Here is a 24,915-nt window from a genome sequence, read left to right on the forward strand (position 1 = left end):
CGCAGCGCCGGGAGGCCACTGAGCTGCGTCGGCTGCGCTCGAGTGTCGCGCTCTGCACGTTGAGTTTCTGCAGCTACTTCCCGTCTTCTCTTCGAGAATTAGACGAGGAAACTAACACCTGGGCTCCCAGGTCGCTGGGAGCAAGGCTAGGACGAGAAGACGCATTTGTTCCCCTCCCTTCATTCACTGACGGGGCCGTTTCCGGAACCTGCGCCCCGGCGCTGCGGGCCGGCCAGACACGACAGGCCGCCGCCCTGCAGGTGCTCATGCGGCCTGCGGCCCGGCGAACTAGAGGAGTGCGTGCCCTGGACAGCGCAGCCACTGGCGGTCGTGCCCAGCCAGTGGACCTATGACAATATTTTCAGGAGTGCGAACAAAAAGAGCGCTTGGCAGACCGACTGGCTCAGGGGCCACGTGGAAGCCTGGCGAGCGCAGGGACGGAAAGTGACCGCAGTGGGTCGTCTGGTCGCAAATTCCTAACTAGGCGGATCATTGCTTCCATAGCAAACGTCAGTCTTTACCTTAACGGAGCCCTGCCCCTCGTTCTTACCCATCTAGGATAAAATGCTTTTGAAACGTCAAAGCAATTTTCCTTGGAAACGGACTCACTGGTAACAGACCAAGTCCACACTGGAAGCTCCTCTCATTGTTATGCTGCCCCCGTACCATCTCTTCATTAGGTCAAATGTTAACTACCTTGTACCCAGCAATGTGAAAGAAGTACGTATACCATTTTGCTTTTTAATGTAATCCTAGCCGTTTAACCACTTTGTTTTCTTTCGCCTCTTTAACCAATAGATTTCATGTAGCCTTATGCTTTCTCTTGACTTTTTTTTGTTTTGTTTTCGTGATTCTAAATGTTTAAAATAAGCTGCAAAACTGGTTTTGGGCAATTCTTCAAACTTGGCTCAAATAAATTTGTATAAAGCTTTGTAAGGATTTGGACGTTATTTGGTTCACAGTTGGGTAGGGGAGGCGTGTGTGGGGACTGGGAGGAAGGGCAAAAGATGGCTGGGCAAATAAATGGGAGAGCATGCAGCTTAGGGAAGGTCTGAAATAGTATGACAGATGAAGCTGACAGAGGAGATAGTCTGTGGGCCTGACTCAAGAGTGTACTATGGCCCTGGCCGGTTGGCTCAGTGGTAGAGCGTCGGCCTGGCGTGCAGGAGTCTCGGGTTCGTTTCCCGGCCAGGGCACACAGGAGAGGCGCCCATCTGCTCCACCCCTCCCCCTCTCCTTCCTCTGTCTCTCTCTTCCCCTCCCGCAGCTGAGGCTCCATTGGAGCAAAGATGGCCTGGGCGCTGAGGATGGCTCTGTGGCCTCTGCCTCAGGCGCTGGAGTACGCCCCGGAGGGGAAGAGCATCGCCCCCTGGTGGGCGTGCCGAGTGGATCCCGGTCGGGTGCATGCGGGAGTCTGACTGTCTCTCCCCTTTCCAGCTTCAGAAAAATACAAAAAAAAAAAAAAAAAAAAGAGTGTACTATGTACCCTGATTTATTGATGTCACCCCATTAAAATTAATAAAAGTTAAAAAAAAAAGTGTGAGTACTAATGAGTCATTGAAAGGTTTTCCGGAAGGGATTGCCATAATCAGATTTGTTTTAAAATCAACTTGGTTACACTGTGCAGGATAGATTGCATATGTGGGTAAGATGGTAGCAAGGAGGCTAATGGAAAGAAATTCTTTACATAATAGATACAAATGGGGAGGGTCTGAACTAAGACAGTAGCAGTAAGATTGGAAATGGGCAGACTAACTTTTAATACAGAGGTAAAATCAAGAGAACTTGGAGAGAAAAGCAGTATAGAGTTACTGCATTTAAGAGGTGTGTGTGTGGGAGGGTGGGGGCGGCAGGGTGGTACAGCCTGAAGAAATTAGTTAAGTGTTATTAGAGCAGTAGGAAAAGCCTTTGAAAATATTGTCATAGGTCCACAGAAAGCCAGAGTGGTCAACAGGTTCTAAATGCTAGAGATTTAAGTCAAAAAACTGAGATGTACCCTAAATTCTCCAATGAGGAGATTATCCCTGATTTTCAGAAGTTTCACTATTGGAGCAGTGGGGAGGAGCCAGATGACCACAGGGTAAGGAATGAGTATGGGGATGGACTGCTCTCTATCTATTCTGGAAGAAGACATACTGTGGAAGGGGAGTAAAAGGCAGGGGAGCTGGGGAAACAGTAGGCAGTCAGGTTGCACAAGTGGCTTATCTGTGATGTGAGAGATGATGGGAGATTTGAGGTGTCCAGAAGAGATGATTCTGGAGCTTCCCAGGGGCCTAGGAACTGGATGTCACCAGTCTAGGGATTCAAAGAGAGTCAACTGAGTGAATGAATCCACATCTTCCTTAATTCTTGATTAATTCTCTTATTTCACAGGAACACTATTTATTTAGTGGCTTCTTAAGACGGAGAATGTGAGCTGAAGTTTTTGAGCCCTCACATAATCTTTAGGTATTATTTAACCCTCCAATTTACTTAGAAATAAGGATTCTGATAAAATAGAAACTCTTTTACAGAAAATCAGAGCTATAAACTTTCCAGTACAAAACAGTTACATTACAAAGTAGGTAATCCAGCTTCACATAGACCTTTTATATTAAGAAGAGAGTTTTTTCTGGTTCCTTTAGTTTAAATAGTAAATGATCCTTATGCATGCAAAATACAGTGTGTCTGTAAAGTCATGGTGCACTTTTGACTGGTCACAGGAAAGCAACAAAAGATGATAGAAATGTGAAATCTGTACCAAATAAAAGGAAAACTCTCTCAGTTTCATACCTATTCAGTGCAGTTTGATGTGGGCTCACGCACAGAGTTTTTAGGGTTCCTTAGGTAGCTATCCCATATAGCCTCTACAGACTCGGCACTGACTGATTGTTGGCTTACCAGAACAGGGTTTCTCCACCAAACTGCCGGTTTTCTTCAACTGCTTATCCCACCGAGTAATGTTATTCCTATGTGGTGGCACTTCATTATAAACACGCCGATATTCACATTGCACTTTGGTCATGGATTCGAATTTAGCGAGCCACAGAACACACTGAACTTTCCTCTGTACCGTCCACATCTCGACTGGCATGGCCGTGGGCTGCTCTGCTGTATACACGGTGTTACATCATCATCTGTACATTCGCACATGCTGCCACATCATCCTACAGAAACTGGGAGGGTTTTCCTTTTATTTGGTGCAGATTTCACATTTCTATCGTCTTTTGTTGCTTTCCTGTGACCGGTCAAAAGTGCACCATGCCTTTGCTGACACACTGTATTTAAACTTACCTTTTTCCAGGAACACAGCAATTGTGTGATGAATAAAACTTCTTTTTGATATATATGTGTAGCAGCCTCTTATGCCATTCAAACCTGATCCTACTCATAGAGCTGAGTGATGTGTATTTTACAAGGAAGGAGGTAGAAGCATAGAGCTACAGTGATGGAGTAAGAAAGGAACTCAGTTATCTTGGGCCAGCAGTGTGGAGAGGGCTATGCGGAGCATCACCCTCTCACTGGTCCCCACTCACAGCATTCTGGGGCACCCTTGTGCCAGTCAGCATTATGAAGCCTCATGGGAAAGGAGGACAGATGGCAGCAGTTGGCAGAAGCCTCCAAGATGCTACTGCTCTCTCTATCCTCATCAACATGACCTGGGTGCATGTCTGACACACAGATACACATACCCTGTGTGCATCGCCGATGTCTAAGTGTTGGTGGTCAGAGCCCATGGAACTCAGCCCAAGTGCATTGATTTATGGGTGATGAATGCTTTGGTGGCAAACGTCTTGTTCATTTCCACAGATTACCTATGTCTATAAGGGTGACATGCTTCCAGGAACTTTGTTTTTGTTTGTTTTGCTGTCGTTTCTATATTGAGTCATTGTTCTTTCTCTGGTACAATCTTTGTTGTAAAAATAAGGGACCTAACAAGCTAATGTGCATGTTGTAGCTCAAAAAACCATAATGCTCTTATCTGGCTGATCTTTTGCTTGCTTCCACCTTTTCCATATATTTGATTATTCTTAGAAACATCTTGAAATTTAAAAAAAATATATGTTTACTGATGAAAAGATGTAAGTATGCAAATATAACAAGGGACAGAAACTGCCTCCAAAGGAATTGTATAAATCTGTTACTTTATTACAAAATGTCCACTCACAGAAAAACTCAAGAAAACTTTTATACTTTTATATTTGGGAAAGGGACTGTGTCTCAGATACAAAATAATTTACACATAATACATACAATTTTATTTTATATAGAAATAGGTCATTATTACAACAGCTGTACAATTCACTACACTTCATCTTGTAATTACATAAAATCTTTTCTAGAAACATCTCAACATAACAGAACATACAAAAAAAAGCAAAGTGCATTTTGAAAAGGAGATCTGGCCCTGGCCAATTGGCTCTGTGGTAGAGTGTTGGCCCAGCATGTAGAAGTCCTGGGTTTGATTCCCAGCCAGGGCACACAAGAGAAGCGCCCATCTGCTTTTCCACCCTTCCCCCTCTTCTTTTTCTCTATCTATTTCTTCTCCTTCTGCAGCCAAGGCTCCATTGGAGCGGAGTTGGCCCGGGCACTGAGGACGGCTCCATGGCCTCCACCTCAGGCACTAGAATGGCTCTTGTTGCAACAGAGCAACGCCCCAGATGGGCAGAGTATTGCTCCCTGGTGAGCATTCTGGGTGGATCCCACTTGGACGCATGCAGGAGTCTGTCTGTTTGCCTCCCTGCCTCTCACTTCAGGGGGGGAATAAAAGGAGATCCAATCCTGGGTCTTATAATGAAAGATATAAGAAAGTGCAGCAATCTTCCTCACAGGGCCAGCACAGGCAGCGGTTCCATAGGGCCTGGCGCCCCACAAGCTTGTGAAACCTCTCCTTTCATAGCCCAAGAGTTCTTAAGATTCTGGAATGTCATCTGCATGATTGTGCTTTGCTGAGTCCCCTTAGTAGATGCAATCAATGAAGTAAACAGGAAATAGTCCAGTGTTATGTTTAGGGGAAAAAGTAATCACCAGCACAGTGTAGGGTGAAGAGCCTCATTCGATTAGGATTTGGGCTGGAGGATGTGATTTTGCTGCCTAGTTTATAATGACCAGCTTTGCTCTGTGATTGGCTGGTTGGTTGTGTTCCTGTGGTCTCCCAAAAAAGTCATGAGACCTTTTTTTTTTTTTTTTAATTGAAAGCGCCTAAGTTATCTCCTCTGTGCAGCTGTGAAAATTAAGACAAAACAACCATTTAAAAATAATGAAAAAATTTCTTATTCTCTCTTCAACAGAGCTCTAAACTAGTGCTTCTGGAATAAAAAGAAGGTTAAGAGAGTGAAGGCCAGCTAGCACATATAGACGGCCACTGCTAGTAGAGTGACCAGTGTGCTCTTGGGAAGGTACAATGAGATCAGCCATCCGATATGGTTTACTGAGTCATGACATCCAAATATGGCTGCAGAGTGTGCTGGGGTGTGTGAGCAAGAAAAACAGCTGGATTCCTGATGATTCCCACATGCCAGCAGCTGTGCTCCAGCAACGGTTACCATCCAGGAGATCTAAAATGTGTGTAGTGTGCACAAATGCTTAGGGTTTAGTTCAAACTCTTCTCTTTTGCCCATCTATTGGTTAAAGCTGATTGGGACCCAAATGAGGTGGCAGCTGGAGGTGGCAGCCACCGGGGCATCTGCTGGAGACCAGAGGACTCAGACAGGCTGCTGACCCTTTGCGGAAGGCAAGGGTGCTGGGGCTGGGGCTGCAGGGCAAAGCGCAGGGTACTTGGCTTTTGTGAGTAGGTGGACAGAAGTAGCAAGTCCTGCTGCTCACTGTGCAACGAGGTTGGTGCCTGGACCTGGAAAGGAGAGGAAAAGGGCTCCAGAGGTGCTTCAGTGACCCCACAACTCCTTAGCTGAAATGCAGATATGGACAGACTACAGGACTCTCCCCCACGGCTGGGGGCGTCTCACAGTGAGGGTTTGGGTGTGACCTTGAGAGTGGAGTGAATGGAGGAGAAAGGAACCCCACACTTGAGCAGATGGGGGTGAATTGTGAACCCAAGCTTCCCACCAGCACAAGGGGTTCCTTCTGGCTCAGTGAGCCTGCGGGGAATGGTGTCCTGAACACGTGCACACAGTCCACATGGAGCTTGTGTGTTTCTGGGTGTTGGAAGTTGACCCACATACAGATAATTGGCAGGGCAGAATCTTAACAGGCATGCAATCTGCACACTTTCATTGGTGCTCCTGGATTTCATAATTCCTATAAACAAACCAGCATCTACTAGGAAACATCCTGATTTGCAGCTCGGAGATTTCAACTGGCCAAACCCCAACTCTGGAAACGTGGAACCTTCAATCTCACCTCCCTCTCTTCTCGCCCATGAAATCTCCCCCTCCAAGTGATCTGGCCCACCCTGTTTTGAAGCTGCCAAGCACAGCTTCCCTTCCAGTTTGACTGAGGCTGTCTCTCTTGCTGGACACTGGCCTATCACCTACACTCACTCACCTATACTTTGATTACTCCCCAAACGTCCAGCTGTGCAGCAGGTGTCTGTGTCCTTCTTTCAGGGAGTCCTCCCAGCCTTAGTGCTCACTCAGCACTGACCCAGAGCCTGGCTCTCTGATAGCAGTCTCCCACATTGCACTACAAGACCCTGAGTGCTGTGCACTGTGTGTGTTCTCAGCCCTGCAGCTTTGTTGGAGAACTCTCCCTCAGCCTATGCTTGCTCTCTCAGAGCATCAGTTCCTGTTCCACATCATGTCTGTGTCCTACAAGGTGACAAGATGTGTAAAGCTGAGTCTTGAATTGACTCCTACTATGCCTGGGTCAGGGGGATTAGGAAAGTGTACCACAAGTGGTGTATTAGCTTTGGAATAAAATTAGATTTTAGATCTTCAAGGATGACTCTACATTTCTAGTCCTCTGTTCTCAAACCATCTGCCATTGCACACTCTTCTATGGCTTAAAGGTGCCCAAGAAGGGCAGGTGGGATGAAGGGAAAGCCAGTGTCTTTGGCACTTGCCTGAAGTGACTGGTGACCACATAAAAACATGCTGCACATTTTCCTGGAAAGCCCTGACTTCCTGAAATATTATCATATTTATTAAGGGAGTCTGATGAGTTTTTAAACATGATTTAATTTAATATTTTTAAAAGACTGTGTATAAACACACTACGAAGGCCAATAAACACAGTTTTCAGGGGCTGATTTTCACCTTAAAAATATGGCCACTATAATAAAAATTACTTTTTAAAAATGAACCTTTTTAGCATATAACTGTATGAAGCATAACAGCTGATGCTAAATTTCTTATGTATATTGAGAACCTTTGAGAATTATGAACTTTAGAAACTATAAAGGTTCAAATACAAATCTGTCGAGGGCTTATTTTGGTCCCACTGTCCAGAACCACCTCGAAAGCAGGTGAGGAAAAGACCTGTCAAGGTGTGGGCTTGGAGCTGGGCTCTGTGTTCCTGGCCCCATTATCACCTGGTACCCACCTGCAGGAAATGCTGCTGAGGCTGCTGCAGGGCCTGTGCAGGCTGCAGGGGCGCAGGCTGGGAGCTGGGGAGGCTGGGCTGCAGCACCGCCTGACCCGTCAACAGGACGGGCATCGAGGTGCTACTGCTGGTGCTGTGCACGTCTGTGTTCGGAAACACAGCCTGGCTCTGTGAATACCTGTTCAGTTTCATGTGGGAAGGAAAAGACAGCCTTTTAAGAAAGAGGTTTTGCTATGACAATGACAACACAGGCAACAGTGGAAGATACACTAGATCTCATCAAAATGAAAATGTTTTGTATCAAAAATGTGGAATGAAAAGTCCACCTGGGAAAAATATTTGCAAATCATATCTCTATTACGAAGGAATTGCTCTCCAGAATATGAAAAAGTCTCCTATTACTTAACAATGACCACCAACCTGATTAAAACATGGGCAAAGTTCTTGAATGGACATGTCTCTAAAGAAAAGATACAGCCTGACCAAGCGGTAGCGCAGTGGATAGAGCATTGGACTGGGATGCAGAGGACCCAGGTTCAAAACACTAAGGTCGCTGGCTTGAACAAAGGCTTATCCAGCTTGAGCACAGGCTCACCAGCTTGAGTGCAGGGTCGCTGGCTTGAATGTGGGATAATAGACATGACCCCATGGTAGCTGGCTTGAGCCCAAAGGTTACTGGCTTGAAGCCCAAATTCTCTGGCTTGAAGCCCAAGGACTCTGGCTTGAGCCCATGGTCTCTGGCTTGAGCAAGGGGTCACTCACTCTGCTGTAGCCCCCTGGTCAAGGCACATGTGAGAAAGCAATCAATGAACAACTAAGGAGCTGCAACAAAGAACTGATGATGCTTCTCATCTCTCTCCCTTCCTGTCTGTCTCTATCTGTCTTTCTTTCTGACTCTCTTTCTGTCTCTGTAAAAAAATAAAAATAAAAAAGATACAAATGGCCATTAAGCACATGAACAGATGCTCAACATCACTGATCATTAGGGAAATGCAAATAAAAACCACAGTGAGATACCATTCATAACCATTATGATGGCTATTTGGGAAAACCCCAGAAAATAACAAATGCTGATGAGGACGGAGAGAAACTGGAACACTTCTGCCCTGTTGGCGGGAAGTTAAAAATCGTATAGCTGCTGTGGAAAACAGCCTGCCAAGTCATTAAAAAGCAAAACGCAGAAGATATAATACATACATAAATGGAATACTACTCAGTCATAAGAAATGATGACATATTGCCATTCACAACAACATGGATAGCCCTTTATACTGAGTGAAACAAGTAAATCAGAAGAAGCTAAGAACTGTATGATTTCACACATAGGTGGGATATAAAACTGAGACTTATGGACATAGATAAAAGTGAAGTAGTTAACAGGAGGAGGATATGGGGGAGAGGGAAGGGGACTTGAGTGAATGGGGAGAGGGGCAGGGGTGGGGCGAAGGATGTAAAAGGGGCAAATATAAGGTGACAGAAAATGATTTGACTTTGGGTGATGGGTACACAACATAATCAACAGTTCAAATGCTACAGTAATGTTCACCTGAAACCTATGTACTCTTATTGATCAATGTCACCCTATTAAAATTAATTTTCTAAAAAAAAAAAAAATTATTTACATATTTATATATATGTATAAAATAACTTTCCTATGATTCAGCCATCCCACTCCTGGGTATATGCTCAAAAGAAGTACAAGTATGAACTCAAACAGATGTGTGTGACCTGTGTTCACAGCAGTATCATTTACAAGAGCCAACAACTCAGTGTCCACTGATGAATGAACGGATAAACAACATGTGGTCTATACATACAACAGAATATTAGCCAGCCTCAAAAAGGAAGGAAATTCTGATACGTGCTCCAATAGGAATGAGCCTTGAGGTCATTGCGCTGAGTGAGATAATGCGCTGAGTGAGATAAGCCAGTCACTGCAGGACCAGTACTGTGTGATTCCATATACAGAGCAGTCAGATTCATGGAGACAGAGTAGGGTGGTGGCTGCTAGGGGCTGGGGGGATAGAGAGTTAGTGTTTAATGTAGGGAGTTTCCATTTGGAAAGATAAAAAATTTTGGGAGATGGATGGTGGTAATGATTGAACAACAATGTGAATGTAATTAATGCCATGGAACCGTACATTTAACAATGATTTTTTTTCTTTAACTGAGAGCAGGGGAGGCAGAGAGACAGACTCCCACATGTGCTCCAACCCGGATTCACCTGGCAAGCCTCCTATGGGCTGATGCTCTGCCCAACTGGGGTGGTGTTCTGTTGCTCAGCAACTGAGCTATTTTTAGCACCATCCTCAGCTTGGGGGGGGGGGCAAACTCGCTGGAGCTAATTGAGCCATGGCTGAGTGAAGGGGAGAGAAAGAGAGAAGGGGTGGAATGGAGAAGCAGATGGGCACTTATCCTGTGTGCCCTGACTGCGAATCAAACCTGGGGCATCCATGTGCTGGGCCAATGCTCTACCACTGAGCAAACCAGCCAGGGCCACTTAACAATGGTTAAAATGGTAAGTTTTATGTTATATATATAGTTAACCACAATAAAAAATTAAAAAGAAAGGAAAAGGTGTAGATAATAATGAGCTATTACCAAGAGATAGAGGAAGGCCATTAAGGAAAGCCCTGAAGGAGACAGACTAGGAACAGATGTTTAAAGAGACTAGAGAGAAGTCCATTTTGCATTCTATTTGTAGAAATGTTATTTCTCTATCCGGGGTCATTTAAACAGGCATTGGGGATTCCAAACTTTCCCTGAAGAGGTTCTCCATGTGTATGTGTGTGGGGGGCAGAGCCAGACACATCCTAGAAGATGAAGTATTGGGTCGTGTCTGGAAGAGAGGGTAGGGGAAGATGGGGAGAATATAAATGGGTTGACCAAAATTGGCAAATAAAGTTCTCAGGAGAGTTTTCATTTTTGCCTAGTTCACTGCATTTTAAACATCTTTGGATATATAACAAGATTCTTTGTTCCCACTCATTTGGATCACTTAGGAAGAACAGGAAAAATCCAAAACCAAATTCCAATCCCCAAATGAGAACATCATTGGAGAATTGAAAGGCAGCTTCTGCAGTGTGCATTCCCTCTGCACTGTCACAGGGTTTTAACAGGACAAAATGAAATGATGCAGACCCTCAGAAATGCTCAGGAACCACCTGCTATTACTGGTACTAGTGGCTGAGGGAAGACACAGAAGAAAGAACTTCCATCCCAGGGGACGGCTGTATGGCCTCCACATGGGGCACGCCAGGCCTAATTGGTGAGCTCTGACCCAGTGAACTTCTGCCACAAATTAAACCAGTGTTTTCACACACACAAAAGACACAAATAGAGCTATCTCTATTTCTGCTTCATTTCAAAGGGCCAGAAACTTTTCCAGTAGCTTTTCAAGTATTCCCTCCTATGCTTCCAGTAACCTTTGTCTCTAGAACTAATAGCCAAGCAAAGCTGCGTCTGGTCCTTTGGTTTCTCCTGGGGAAAGGACAGAGAGACAGTTGTGTGTCTGGGAGGGACACAGGGCCCATATTTTCTGGGTCTCGCAGTCTGTAGCATAGTTCTAGAACCACAGAGCAGGCAAAATGTTTCTGTGGGATTTGCCAGCATTTGCTGGTAAGCTGGAGCCAAGGGGATACATTTATCTGGGATACTGCCAAGGATGGAGGCATTTAGATATGTAAAGACATCAGAGGATGATGAAAAACCAGGGATATAATTCATTGTTTAATTCGAGTCTTGGTTCTCAGCATGGAAATTTGACATAAAGTTTTATCTGCTCAAATGGGAAACAGTGAAAGAATAGCTACAGGAAGAGTCCTTCAGAGGGTGTGGGTTCACTGTGACCTGGCTTTAGTGTAAGACTCACAGGGAGAACCCCTGGTCCAGGCAGATGAAAGCCTGCCGGCCTGAGACCACTCAGTGTGGCTCTTGGCCTCCTCCCTCTACCTGGCCACCTACTTGATTTGATGTCCAGTCCTGCTGACCTCTGAGGGCTGCCTTGCATCACAGGACCTGGGCATCATGGGCTGGATTGGCTGGCTCAGCAATAGCCTTCAAACAGAAGAAGAAAGTGTTTTCAGCACCCAAACTGCAGATCTGCTGGAAGATAGGAGCACTTGCCCAGACTGGCTGATGGAACACCCTTGCCTACTCTGTTCTCAGAGGATGACAAATATAGCAGGTTTCTCCCTCTGGCCATCAGGACTGCCACTCTCTCCTGTCTCTGCATAACAGAGACCAATTACAGAGGCTTAGGATCTGTTTGAATTCTGCCTCCATCTAAAGCAGAAAGAAATAGACTCAAGCTCAACCTCAGTTATCTTATAAACAAGGACAGTCTGCCTACCTGAGCTGCTGATCATGGCTGAAGTCCGGGCTGGGCTGGCCCTGGTTGGCCTCCTGGGAGTTGGTAACTGGTGTGGTCAGGCTCAGAGCTGCTGAGTGCACGGCTGCCGGGCTGCCAAAGCTGGGTGTCAAGCTGCCCACCGAGTGGCGACTTCCCTGCATCATCTGCATGCTTTTTATTGGCTTGAGAGCCTGGAACATCATTTTAATGAGAAAGGTAAAATTAAGATGCACCTTGGGTGTCAATCGCTCCAGGAACTCTCCCCAGAACCACTTCCTATAGACTTCTTAGTCTTTTGAATAACTTAGGACCTACAGACTACTTATGAAATTATTTTAATCTTGTGACTCTCTTCCCTCTTGGATTATAAGCACCACAAAGATTCTTTGAACCCTGGGGACTAGGACAGTGCACTCAGTAGACAAGCCACAGATGTGTACTGAACTGAACAATATACTGCTTCACAAATTTCACTCCAGACCCGGGAAGCAGGGCCTTGCCGATTCCTCTATGAGCACCGATACCAATATGCCCCATTCCCTTACCCCTCAGGTCTTTGCTTTCGCTAATATCTTCTCAGTTAGGCCTTCTCTAGCCATCTCCTTAACAATCCAACCTGCCCCTGCCTTCACCAGTGTTCTCCCTTTGCCAGAAACAAGGTATGATTTTCACTAATTTGTATCTCTCTCCACACTTGGATCAGAGATTCTTTTTTTCTTTCTCTTTAGTTTACTGCTGTCCTTCCGCAGAAGAGTAGGGGCAAGCAGTGAGTGCTCAATAAGTATCTGTGGAGTGAAATAATGAATGAGGGGATGGGATTGGGTTTGCTTTTGGGTTTTCTACTCTGTATCAGTATCAGATAGTGTCCACCCATCCTCTTATCCCCTCCCCCCCCAATTTTCTTGGCTATCCTCAGCCATTAATTTTTCTGTTGATCTCTAGAACCAAAAGGCTGTATTTTAAAGCAAAACTCTTAAATTTGGGTGAAGATGGACTACACTCTTATACATGTACTTCATATTTTATTGTATGTTATCTGTTTTCATTCCTAGAGCCTACCCCTAGACCAGAAGCTTCTTGAGATCAAGAACAACACTTATTCATCTTTGTTCCTCGGGGGCTGTGAATAGCAGGAGCTCGGCAGAGGTTTACTGGACCCAGGATTATGGGGTGAGTACAGGAGGCTTAAGGAGAGGCTACATCCCGTGGTCTTCCAGAAACAGGGGCTGAGGACTTCTTATGTGCACTCAATTCTAGTGCAATTAATTGACTGTCAGGATTTTAGATAGTGGTAATGTCTGTGTTTAAAAGGCTTGGAAGGGAGGCATGGGGGCCCAGGGGAAAAGGACAACAAATGGAGGTGGATAACCTGTATTCTTACACTGATAATGGCTAAAACCAGGAGTAGATGATGGTGATATGTGGGGACACATGTGTGGGGACATTTACCTGTGTTGATATCACACTCAATTCTCTGAGCAGGTGCTGGTTTGTGACCTGGGAAGATGAGATCTTCCCCAGGAGCTGAGGGCTGGTGGCAAGCGGGGACTGGGACCCTGGGGCCGACCTCTGTGGGAGCTGCTGTTGAGCATTGGGCCTCTGGGCACTGCTGAAGCTCAGGGACACAGCTGGCTGCTGCAGAAACATCTGGAAGCACAACAGGAATGTCTTTAAGGTGAAGTCACAGGGCTCCACAGGTCTGCACTTATGTCCTGTGTCCCCGGGAAGAGGTCAGCTTGTTTGCTCTCTCTCATTCACTGAAAATGGAGACACAAAGTACCCAGCACTGCGGCACAGGGTAACATCCCCGAGACAAAGCAATGGGCCAGAGGGAGATATGAACCCTGACTTTAAAGGATTTTAGTCCAGTAGTGGAGGTCTGACAGTGTCAAGATGCTTAGACCAGATGGTCTATCAATACATTGCTGTATATACATCTGAAATTAACACAAAATAATATTAAATGTAAACTGTAATTAAAAAATATTTTGATGTGGTTGCATAGACTCTAAGCTGGCTTATCAGTTTCTTATTAGAGGGGAGAAACAAGATTGTTGATAGAATGAATGATGTAATAATGGGGATCGGGGGTTGGCTAACTTGTGCCATGGATTACATTGTCCTGGCAGTAGGACCAGGCCCTGTGCCCAGCCTGGAATCTTTGACCAATGACCAGGATCTGTGCCCATGTTGCAAACAGGCACCTTCAACCCAGTGCTCCAAGCTAGGATGGCAAATATGCTCCCATTAAGTAGGTGACAGCACTTCTAGGAAGGCAGAGGGTATAGAGATGATGACATCATATCAAGTCCATTTACTTTAAAACTATGTTTAAGAATAAGCTTCATAGTCATTGTGATACTTTCTATGCACTATGTTATCTAAGATGTCTCAGACATTTAAGAGGCTGGGATACATTAGCCTGCTGATTTTAATCTGAAAGTTTTAAGAGAATTTGATCAAATTTGTAAAGAGTGTTGAAATGTTTGTGAGAAGTTTGATCTACCTCATTTATAAGTTTGACTTATTTATTTAAAAATTAAAAAAAATTATCGATTTGAGAGAGAAAGAAAGGGAAACATTGATTTGTTGTTCCACTTGTTTATGCATTCCCTGGTTGATCCTTTTATGTTTGTTTTTAGTGAGACAGACAGAGACAGAGAGAGGGACAGATAGGGACAGACGGGAAGGGAGAGAGATGAAAAGCATCAATTCTTTGTTGCAGCACCTTAGTTGCTCATTGATTGTTTTTTATATGTGCCTTGACTGGTGGGCCCCAGCAGACTGAGTGACCCCTTGCTCGAGCCAGTGACTTTTGTGCTGAAGTGGGAGGAGCTCATGCTCAAGCCAATGACCTTGGGTCCTCTGCATCCTGAGCCAATGCTCTGTACCACTGCCTGGTCAGGTCCTGGTGGATTCTTATATGTGCCCTGACCAGGAATTGAACCCGCTTTAGCCATTTAACTACTCAGTCAGGGCCTGGTGTCTTTGATTTAATAGAATTGCTTAGGTGTTTACAAAGATTTTACTTTTTAGGTTTTTAAGTCTGTCTTGTTAGGTATGTGAAATGTTTGAAAAATTTAGATATAGTAAATTTGTAAATTAATGGCTTTTTTGATTATTTACAATCTGTTAAATTCATAAGCTAATTGAACATAAATAAAAACAAAAACATTGCTTCTGTTAGACGAAATTAGTAAGTTTGGAAATAAAATATAATGTCAGTTGACTTTAAAGGCTTAAGAAAAATGCCTTTAATAGTTTTAATAATAATTTAAACTTAAGACCTGTAACTAGCTCTTTTACAAAAGCTTTCTCTTGGGCATTCAAAACAGTAACTGGTGTTCGTGTGGGCAGTACATAGAGTGGCAATGTCAACTTATGTTATCTATATATTTTGATTCTTGATAAAGTGCTCTGCTCCATTTTAGGCCTTGACCTTTGCATTCTTTGGGGGAAGGCTTTCTGTTCTTCAGCACCTGGAGTTTGAACCTCAGTTCCTGCACTCAGTGTGGTACAGCCTTATACCCAGTACAGAACTAATGAGCCAACGTTTCCTGAGTGGTTTGGAGTAGTGAATATGAAGCCATGCGAGGCAGACACTTGGAGGAGCACTTACAGATTAAGAAGTTCAAGTGTCTGGTTCAGATGTGGAGTCACTTACCTCCCAGAGGCCCAAGGTCGGCAGGGGGCTGAGCTGAACTAGGCTTCCCCATTTAGTGCCCTGCCTACCACACCACCTATCTCCCACCATTTTGTCACAGTTCTAACCCCAACAGAGGAACCAAAAGTTTGGAATGAAGGCTCTTTGTCACTTTAGAACAGCGGTTCTCAACCTGTGGGTCGCGACCCCGGCGGGGTCGCCTAAAGCCATCGGAAAATACATACTGCATATCAGGTATTTACATTCCAAATCATAACTATAGCAAAATTACAGTTATGAAGTAGCCACCAAAATTATTTTTTGGTTTGGGGTCACCGCAACATGAGGAACTGTATTGTGGGGTCACGGCATTAGAAAGGTTGAGAACCACTGCTTTAGAAGTTAAAAGGAATTTTCAGGGTATCCATCATCTCAGATTCAGTACCCATTCAGTACAGATTCAGTCTGAGGATCAGTGCTTCAGGTAACTCCAGTTACACATGATAACATGGCTTGTTTATAGCACACAGGGTGACCTGCACGTCAGTAAAATCCCAATACTTAAACCCAATAGTATACTTTTATTTTCTGGTAGGATACAGTTTACCTTCTGATTACAGGTCAAATACATGCAATCTTTACTTATGAAGGATATAACCTAGCCTAAATCAGACATACCTTAGCTCAAATTTTAACCCCACTATGTACAAGTGGTATGACCTTGGATGATTTTCATAAGTTTTTAAAGCCTTAGTTTCCTCATTAATAACACAGTGACACTAAGAGCACACATTTCATAACAGCACATACACTTGGTTTGCTCCTGTGTCCCATTAATGGATGGTTTCACCCTATTTATCTCTGTATCTCCATAGTGCCTCACCAGGTGCCTGGTGTCTGCTTGCCGGATAGGTAGATTGATGGATGGCAGATGGATGGAGGGAAGGATGGATGGATGAATGGAAGGATGAATGGAAGAAAGAAAGAAAGAAAGAGAAAGTCGGTCATTTGCCATTTTTTACAGGTGTTCTCCTGGCATTTCTTTGAGTAGCCAGCAGAAGGCATGCATGCTCTCCTAAAGAAAAGGAGAGGCATCCTTCCTGGGACTGCAAGGGCAGCAGCCCTTCCTAGGGACCTTCTCCAGACTACCTGAGCATGCCTTGTCCTCATGACACAATCTTTTTAATTTTTTTAATTTTTCTGAGGTTGGAAATGGGGAGGCAGTCAGACAGACTCCCGCATGCGCTCGACCAGGATCCACCTGGCATGCCCACCAGGGGGCGATGCTCTGCCCATCTGGGGCATTGCTCTGCTGCAACCAGGGCCATTCTAGTGCCTGAGGCAGAGGCCACAGAGTCATCCTCAGCGCCTGGGCAAACCTTGCTCCAATGGAGCCTTGGCTGTGGGAGGGGAAGAGAGAGACAGAGAGGAAGGAGAGGGGGAGGAGTGGAGAAGCAGATGGGCGCTTCTTCTGTGTGCCCTGGCCGGGATTCGAACCCGGGACTCCCACACGCCAGGCCAACGCTCTACCACTGAGCCAACCGGCCAGGCCCAATCTTTTTTTTAAAATCATACTTAGGAAGTCTCAGCAAAAACTCTGAGACAAGGAGTGAAGTAGGAAAGTTTGCTGTCAGGATGAGGGCCTGTGGGCAGACCTCTGCTTCCTCCACAACAAAGGGGGAGTTTGTGTCTTCTTAAAACACCAAGCATGAGAAAAAGTTTCCTAATTCAAGTGGAAAAGTTATCAGAGAAAAAAATATACTTCTAATTTTCAAGAACAAAGCACCAAATGCACTTGGAAATTTGGGCAATGATTCATTCATTAGGCTTTAATAATGATCAATGTTTTGCTATTAATTTGTCCCCCCACATTTTGGGGGGAAGGAGTAATTTTTACTTGTTTTTCTTTATGACTGAATCATATAGTTTTTTTTCCTCCCCCCTAAACAAGTATTTAACTTTGGTTAAATATTTTGGATGGTACTTCTTTCAGTCTCTTAACTTGCAAAAATACAAGAAGGCAGACTGCTGGGGGAAGTGCTTTCTGGTTGATTATCTGTGGATAATGTTGCAGGAATTAACACAGAGAAGGAACGCACCCGAGACAGAGTCCGAGGGCTTAATTTTTCTGTTCTCCCTTAAGAACCCGGCATTCATTGCCATAGGTACTTTTGGGGTTAATAAAATGCACTGATCATGAGGAAGAAAAGGAATAATTCTTCATACTAAGGACGGAAAGACATAACCTTGTGTTGCCTGTTATTTTAGAATAAGGCCTTAACATTGGAAGGCAGGAAATAGAAACGTCTGGGCTCTGAGGAGGATGGTCATACTTCTACCTTGCTTTCAGCAGTTTCTGGCTAAATTTCTCCCTTCCCGTTAGTGTAAAAATTTCATTCAAATAATTGAAGGTCAGACAAGTTCTACCAATTGGACCCTGGATTGGTGAGAAAAGATTACAGCTAGGAAAGAATAAGTAAAAAGAAACTTAGACAGCTCAGTGATTCCATTTCTTCTTTTCATGTAAAAGGTGCAGGCTTTTCCCTCCTCAGTTTCACAGCTGTCCCTGAAGAGGTGGGGCCGAGGGGAGCAGCAGGGCTCCAGAGGGAATTGTGCTTTCTTAGCAAAGTTCAGCACAGGTACACAGCAGGCCTGGTGACAGTGGGCAGGAGGTGAGACTCTTGCTGAGCTCTGGCCTCTTTGAGAAGCCAGCCCTGGGCACAGAGGGCTGTGCAGGACAGCTCTGGGGAGCCCAGGGAAACAGAATGGCCTGGCCCAAGCATCCCCCTGCTGCCCAGTAACTCCACACCACTGTGTGTTAACCTCAGTGTGACGCCTGCACAGAGCCTGCCTACAGAGGGTGTCACTGCCTTTTCAGAGCTGTGTGCCAGTGGAGGGTCCGTGTGGACAGGAGGGGGATGGGCAGGGACACCGCTCCAGCCATTTCCACCAGGGATCTATTCTGCTTCCTTCTGTCTCTCTCAAGGGGGTTCAGAGGCTGAGCTCTCAGGGCAGATGCCCAGGTTTGCTAAATACATGTACAATTAAAGGTTGGGTAAAAAAAAAAATGCACTTTGGAAAGAAAACAGTCCTGGAATTACATAGGTGGTACGTGGTAAAATAAGTTATCCTTGAAATCGATCCAATATATAACCTTTTCCCTCCAAGATGAAACTCTCAGAAGGATTCTGAGAAGGTGACAACTGGGGGTCACACTTAAAAGCTGCTGCTGTCAGAGCTTGCAGCACACCCCCACTGGCAGGCCACAAATGGGGTGGCCTGGAGGTGCCAGGGGCCTTCCCTCCAATCTCAGATCCCTCTGCTGTGCCCAGCAGGGTGCAGACATCATCTTTCCCAGGCCCCACTTCTGCTCTGAGTGGGAGGAAGCAGAAGCCCAGCTGCCCCACATCAGATAGCCGGGGCCAATGCGAGGGATGTGGGGCTGCAAGGGGTGGAGTTCACAGCCCCACAGAATACAGGGTGACCCACCTTTAAACTTGTGAATGAAAGTGCAGGTGAGGTAACAAATATGTGCCCAACAGAGAGAAGAGAGAGTGGAAAGGATGCCATGCGAACTCCACATTTGGCCTGGAGCGGGAACCGAAGAGGTAGTGTTCATGAATCTCCCATGGAAATTTCAATATGCTTCAGTGGCTCGTTCAGGCCATACAGAGGGACTGGGGAGCAAGTCCTGCCTGCCCATCATGGAGCGGGGAGGACAGGGCTGCACTGGACTGCTGGCCCGGCAGGGTGTCACCTGCACGCTGGAGTGCTGGACCAGGCAGAGCTGCTCCTGGATCTTGTGCAGCTCCTCCTGCTGCCACCGGATGTTGGCCTGCAGGATCCGCGTCTGCTGCTCCAGCTGGTCTTTGATGGTCTGGAACATGCTGACCTGTGCTGGAAACTTCAAGGTGGAGTCAGAAAACATAACCAGATGAAAGAATTATTTCTGCCTCATGGACAGAGGTTGCTGCTGTTCTGAGTAGTCCTGCCCGTTTTCATTTCTGTCTCTTCTCCACTCTTTTCAGAGTCCCTGATGAGCAACCCACAGCCAGAGCAGAGGCTATGGGTCAGGGTTGGGTGTCCCAGGGTTCCCCTTGGAACCTTTTCTCAGACTAACCAGAATCTGCAGGCCTAATTTTTTTACATTGTCGTCTGGAAGGGCCACAGAAATGTGAGAAGTGTTTGCAAACATTGCTTACAAACTGATATTTCAGATATGGCTTGGGAGATGAATGCCAAGAGTAGAGTGTCAGACAACTGCCTTCCTACCCTTCTTTCCTCTCATCTATGGCACAAGGATTTTCACATGACAGCTTCACAGGCACTTTTGGGTCCCATCCTTCATTTCCTGAATCTGATCCTGGAGAGCAAGGCTCCTCTGTGACCACTCCCCAGTGAGATTGAATGTGATGGTACATGTCACTAGACTCCTGCTCTCCAACCAGCCAGCCTGGGGCCAAGGGAGTCACCCTTCCTTCCTCCACTAGGCTCACTCGTTGCTATGCATTTCTTAGAAATCTGTGCAATAAAGGAACAAAGCAGCAGGAAATATAATCACCTAACTTCCACCATGAGGTTAACTGGCAGAGGGTGACCTTGTAGGAGGGACACTGAGACTTCTTTACCACCCCTTGAGACTTCTTTGCCAAGACCACTGTCTCCCTTTCCTTTCACCCCTCAGTTCCTTTCTGGGACAGAGGTTGGCTTTAGAAAAATTTTGCAGGTGGTCTCTGCTCCTTGTTGCCACCTATCTATTCTGACACAAAGCCCATGGGGATGGGGGGGGGATAATGAATGGGAGGTGACTTTAAAAATACCCATGCAGCCCTGGATGGTTGACTCAGTGATAGTGAGTTGGCCCAGCATGTAGATGTCCTGGGTTTGATTCCAGGTCAGGGCACACAGGAGAGGCGACCACCTGCTTTACTCCTCTCTTTTTTCCCTTTCTCCTTCTTCCCCTCCCATAGCCATGGCTCAATTGGTTTGAGCACAATGGCCCTAGGTGCTAAAGATGGCTCTGTGGAGCCTCTACCTCAGGTGCTAAAAATGGCTTGGTTGCGAGCATGGTCCCAGATGGGCAGAGCATTGGCCCCAGATGGGGGTTGCTGGGTGGATCCCGGTTGGCATGCATGTGGGAGTCTCTCTTTCTATCTCCCTTCCTCTTGCTTGGAAAAAGAAGATAAAAATACTTATGCTAGACCAGCTGTATCACAACAATCTTCACCAGAAAATATAAGTAATCAAAACACTCAGCTGAAATTTTGAAAGAGAATTTCAATGAGAAAGATAACAAGCTAGATCAGATGCTTAATTTATAAAACAAAACAAAAGCTTCTGTGGTAAGTAAGTCAGAACAGACTCAGGGGTACTCCTGCCATGGGCAGTGGCAACTTTCTAGGTTGAGGAGGCGAGGCAATCCTCCTGGGGGTCGGCACAGCACTTCCTAAGCATTACCTCTAGTAGGAGTCTCATTTTTTCAGGGCATTCCTGATACCCAAACATCATGTTCATGATCATGATACATTTGATAAAGAGATCTTTATGATAAAGAGATCTACTCTAACTTACAGGCATTTCAGAAACATGGTATGAAGCAAAACCACCACTTCCCAGGTAACCATTTCCCATTTCCAGATTTTTGATTGTTTTTTCCTTCTTTCCTGACAAAGTTCTGCAGCAATAAACTCAGTGAGGGAAAAAAGAGAGAGAAAGCTGGAAAACTCATTGTACATGGGGTAGGTAAGAGAAATGTCTGTCCTGACATCTTGTGTTAGCCTCACACAAGAATGTCTTCAAGAATATAGTTATGATTAAGTATAATATACCCACCAGACTAAGAACTGTTACTATTAATTAAAATGAGGTTCAAGAGATGAAAAGGTAGAATTCCCAAAGGGCCTTAACCATCTATTACATATATATATATTTTGTATTTTTCTGAAGCTGGAAACGGGGAGGCAGTCAGACAGACTCCCGCATGTGCCCGACTGGGATCCACCCAGCATGCCCACCAGGGGGCGATGCTCTGCCCATCTGGGGCGTTGCTCTGTTGCAGCCAGAGCCATTCTAGCACCTGAGGCAGAGGCCACAGAGCCATCCTCAGCGCCCGGGCAAACTTTGCTCCAATGGAGCCTCGGCTGCTGGAGGGGAAGAGAGAGACAGAGAGGAAGGAGAGGGGGAGGGGTGGATAAGCAGATGGATGCCTCTTCTGTGTGACCTGGCTGGGAATCGAACCCGGGACTCCTGCACACCAGGCCGATGCTCTACCACTGAGCCAACCGGCCAGGGCCCATCTATTACATATTTATTATAAAACTTGGTAGAGTGTTGGTCCAGCATGTGGACATTCCAGGTTTGAGCCCCAGTCAGGGTACACATGAGAAGTGCCCATCTGCTTCTCTACCCCTCCCCCTCTCGCTTCTCTCTCTCTCTTCCTCTCCTGAAGACATGGCTCAATTGGAGCAAATTGGCCCTGGGTACTGAGGATGGCTCCATGGCCTCCACCTCAGGTGCTAAAAAGAGCTCTGTTGCTGAGCAACAGAGCAATGTCCCAGATGAGCAGAGCATTGCCCCCTCGTAGACTGCCAGGTGGATCCCAGTCAGGGCACATGTGGGAGTCTGTCTCTGCCTCCCCTCCTTTCACTAAATAAAAAAAATAAAAAAATAAAAAATAAAACAAAGAACTTCTTGTCTATGCAAGACCCAGAAGTTAAAGGAATTCTCATTTCAAGGGCCTTTAGATTGAAAAAGGTACTAATTTCATCTCCAAATGTGCCTGGAAATTTGAACATAAAAAAATTCTATATTTTTTTCCATCATGAGGCTGAATGTAGACTATTTTATTAGTAGACTCTGGAGGAGTAGCTTCTACATCTTTACTCAAACCTGACTCTGGGAAGAGGCATGTCCTAGCACATGTCTTTCTTTTTCCAGGAACATTTGTAACCACTGCTAATGGGGCACGTGTTCAACATCTGGCCTGACCTCAAGCATGTGTGGCATTTTCAAAATTCCCTGCTGAAGTACATACCTGGGTCCCTCCTCCCTGCTCATCTGCTACCCCTCCATCTGGCAACATCCTACCCATCCTTCCAGGCCCAGTTCAGATGTTACCTCTTCTGGGAAGCCACATCAGACTTGCCTAGGCAGGGTATTTTTTTTTTCTGGTTCTATAAAAACACATGCCTTTCCATGGTGGTTTCCCTCTTTATATGCCCAACTTTCACTTAACTTCAGTCAAAAAAACAAGGGCTGTGTTATATGCACCTCTCCCTCCCTTACACATGCTCATGGACAGATCCAATGCACGTGGTTGAAACAAGGAAGCCAGCAAAGCCAGGGCCACCCTCCCCCCTTCAAATTAATATGATATTTATTGTACTGGACTCACAGCTTTTAGAGCCTTTCAGAGTGTTCCTATGACACTTGACCTAATTAAGAGCTATTCTAAAATATCAGGGTCAATTTGAAGTCATAAGAAAATGAGAAGAACACAAAAAGTGGCAGAGAGATGAACATAGATTATTTAAAAGACAGAGAAACAGACACTGAAAGAAAGAACAGAGAGAATGATGGAGAAGATGGTGTAGGAACAGTCTGTAGCTCAGCATGCCCTACCTGTACACTGGGAGAAACTGTCCCTATGTTGGGGCCTTGCTTTGGTACCTCAGTGCATGATACACATCAGTACCACTGACCCACACACTCAAGACAACACCACACATTCTGTATTGGGGAAGTTCCACCACCAGAATCCCCTTCGCCCCAGTCTCAGACTCACCTGTGCTATGGGGGCAGATGGGTTTTGCAAAATGGTCTGAGGCAGAAGCTGCTGTGCGAGGTCACAGGATGATGGAACAGGCAGAGGAGCCTATGGAAGAGAGGGGTCTGTTCACACACACTGCTTCAGGGCCGTTACAGAGTGACAGGGTTTTCTGGCTTAAAGGAGGCCTCTCTGTACTCGCTGGAAGGTATAGGTGCATGTTTCTTGGGAAAAGGTTGGAGAACAGGCTGGTGCAGGGTGCCGGTGGTCCTTGAGCAAGTTCCTGGGGTCACTCAGGGTATGTGCTGCCTTCCACCAGAGTGTGCCCTGCAAAGCTGCTGCCACCTGCTGGAGCTCGGCCGCTCAGTGCCACTTCCCACCCCTCCCCATGTTCTTGGTAGATTTGGTTGCTTATCTCCCAAATTGATACACTCTTAGCATCACTGAGTAGATTGGATGGGGTTGTACAGATAAGCAGTGTGGGCTCTGCATGTGGTCTTTACCCTCTCTGCTAACACTAATGCAAATGGACAGACATGCTATGCACACCTATGCCCATGAACTCATTTGGGCAGTGAATTCTGGTGCAATTTGCCAGACTCTGCTTGGAATATACTGGGAAGACAGGTGAGTGACAGACCTTGTCCTCTGATCATTGGCTGTGTAGTCAGAAAAATGTGTAAAAAAAGAAATGAAACCCTCAGTGTCACAGTCTGAGTTTTTAAAAGAAAAGTAAAAGGATTCTTCTGAATTTATTCCCAAACTGCTGCCAGTCCCTAGGGACTATAAAAACCAGCTTGAATGGAAAGTGCTGTCAGGACAACATGGGGCGGGGGGTGTTAACAGCAGGAGAAATCCCAGGAACAGGCTAACCAAAGACTGGTTTTGGTTCTTCCAGCTGTGTGCCCCTGCACAGCTGGGAGGGAGCAGGACACATTTGCTGGCACTGGTGGCAGGAAGAGTTGTACTGGACAGCTACACATGAGTAGAATGGCAGTTGCAGCAGCTACACACTCTCCTTAGGGTGGATGGAGTAAACAGAAGTGGTCTTGGTCAGATTCTATGCTTTTCAAGCAGTGTGTACATAATCATCATGGTGGTGGCAAGCAGGAAGGTGGCACATTGACTCCCATCTCTAAAATGTCAGCAAGAGATGGGTATGGGTATTTGGCAACTGTCTAAATGTGGCCCCTAAAGTTTTTGACACTTCTATCTAGAGGCAGAGGTCTGTGTACCTCTCTGGGTGAGTGAGTGACTGCTTTGATCCAAGAAGTTAAGAGGTGTGTCAGAGGTGACACTGTGGAACTTCAAGGCTGGGTCAGGAAAGGCTAGGCAGCTTCTGCCCGGCGCCTGGAAAAAGCTCTCTCTTGACATTGCCTCTTGGAGTTCAGTCAGCGGGCCAGAAGATGCCTGAAGCATGGAGAGGACCGTGCAAGTCAATGGTGGAAAGTCTCAACTGGGCCCAGCCTTCAATCATCCCAGCACAGGTAGGTGCTGGACATGTGAGTGCAGACACTTCTGAGATGGGATTCCCAGTTCTGGCTGGTGCCCTTTCTGAATTCCTGACCCAGAACCTGTGAACATGGAGTATGACTGTGGCTTGATGTCTCTGAGTTTGCTGTGTTCTGTCACATGGCAGCCACTCACTGGAGTATTATACATCAGTGGTTTTGCAGT

The 24,915-nt window shown here is 45.8% G+C and overlaps 1 protein-coding gene and 1 long non-coding RNA gene across 5 annotated transcripts in view; one reads left to right on the forward strand and one right to left on the reverse strand.

Annotated features, from left to right (window-relative positions):
• Positions 1-77: 77 nt before the first annotated feature.
• LOC136400469 (uncharacterized) lies at positions 78-13,421 on the forward strand. Its single transcript, XR_010750311.1, has 3 exons — positions 78-720; positions 12,883-13,000; positions 13,313-13,421. It is a non-coding gene; the product is annotated as an uncharacterized lncRNA (long non-coding RNA).
• Positions 4,163-24,915, reverse strand: part of NPAS2 (neuronal PAS domain protein 2) — a 288,952-nt gene continuing 268,199 nt past the window's right edge. For 3 of the 4 annotated variants that reach the window (XM_066377218.1, XM_066377215.1, XM_066377216.1), the window contains 7 exons: positions 23,257-23,346; positions 19,231-19,377; positions 13,280-13,477; positions 11,831-12,021; positions 11,443-11,535; positions 7,480-7,657; positions 4,163-5,830 (listed from right to left, as the gene is read on the reverse strand). In XM_066377218.1, coding sequence (XP_066233315.1) covers positions 5,573-5,830; positions 7,480-7,657; positions 11,443-11,535; positions 11,831-12,021; positions 13,280-13,477; positions 19,231-19,377; positions 23,257-23,346 — 1,155 coding nt within the window. In that variant the 3' untranslated portion in view covers positions 4,163-5,572. The remainder of the gene's footprint in view (positions 5,831-7,479; positions 7,658-11,442; positions 11,536-11,830; positions 12,022-13,279; positions 13,478-19,230; positions 19,378-23,256; positions 23,347-24,915) is intronic. The other variant, XM_066377217.1, reaches the window with a different exon arrangement.

Source organism: Saccopteryx leptura, chromosome 3, assembly GCF_036850995.1.
Source record: "Saccopteryx leptura isolate mSacLep1 chromosome 3, mSacLep1_pri_phased_curated, whole genome shotgun sequence".
NCBI classification, from domain to species: Eukaryota; Metazoa; Chordata; class Mammalia; order Chiroptera; family Emballonuridae; genus Saccopteryx; species Saccopteryx leptura.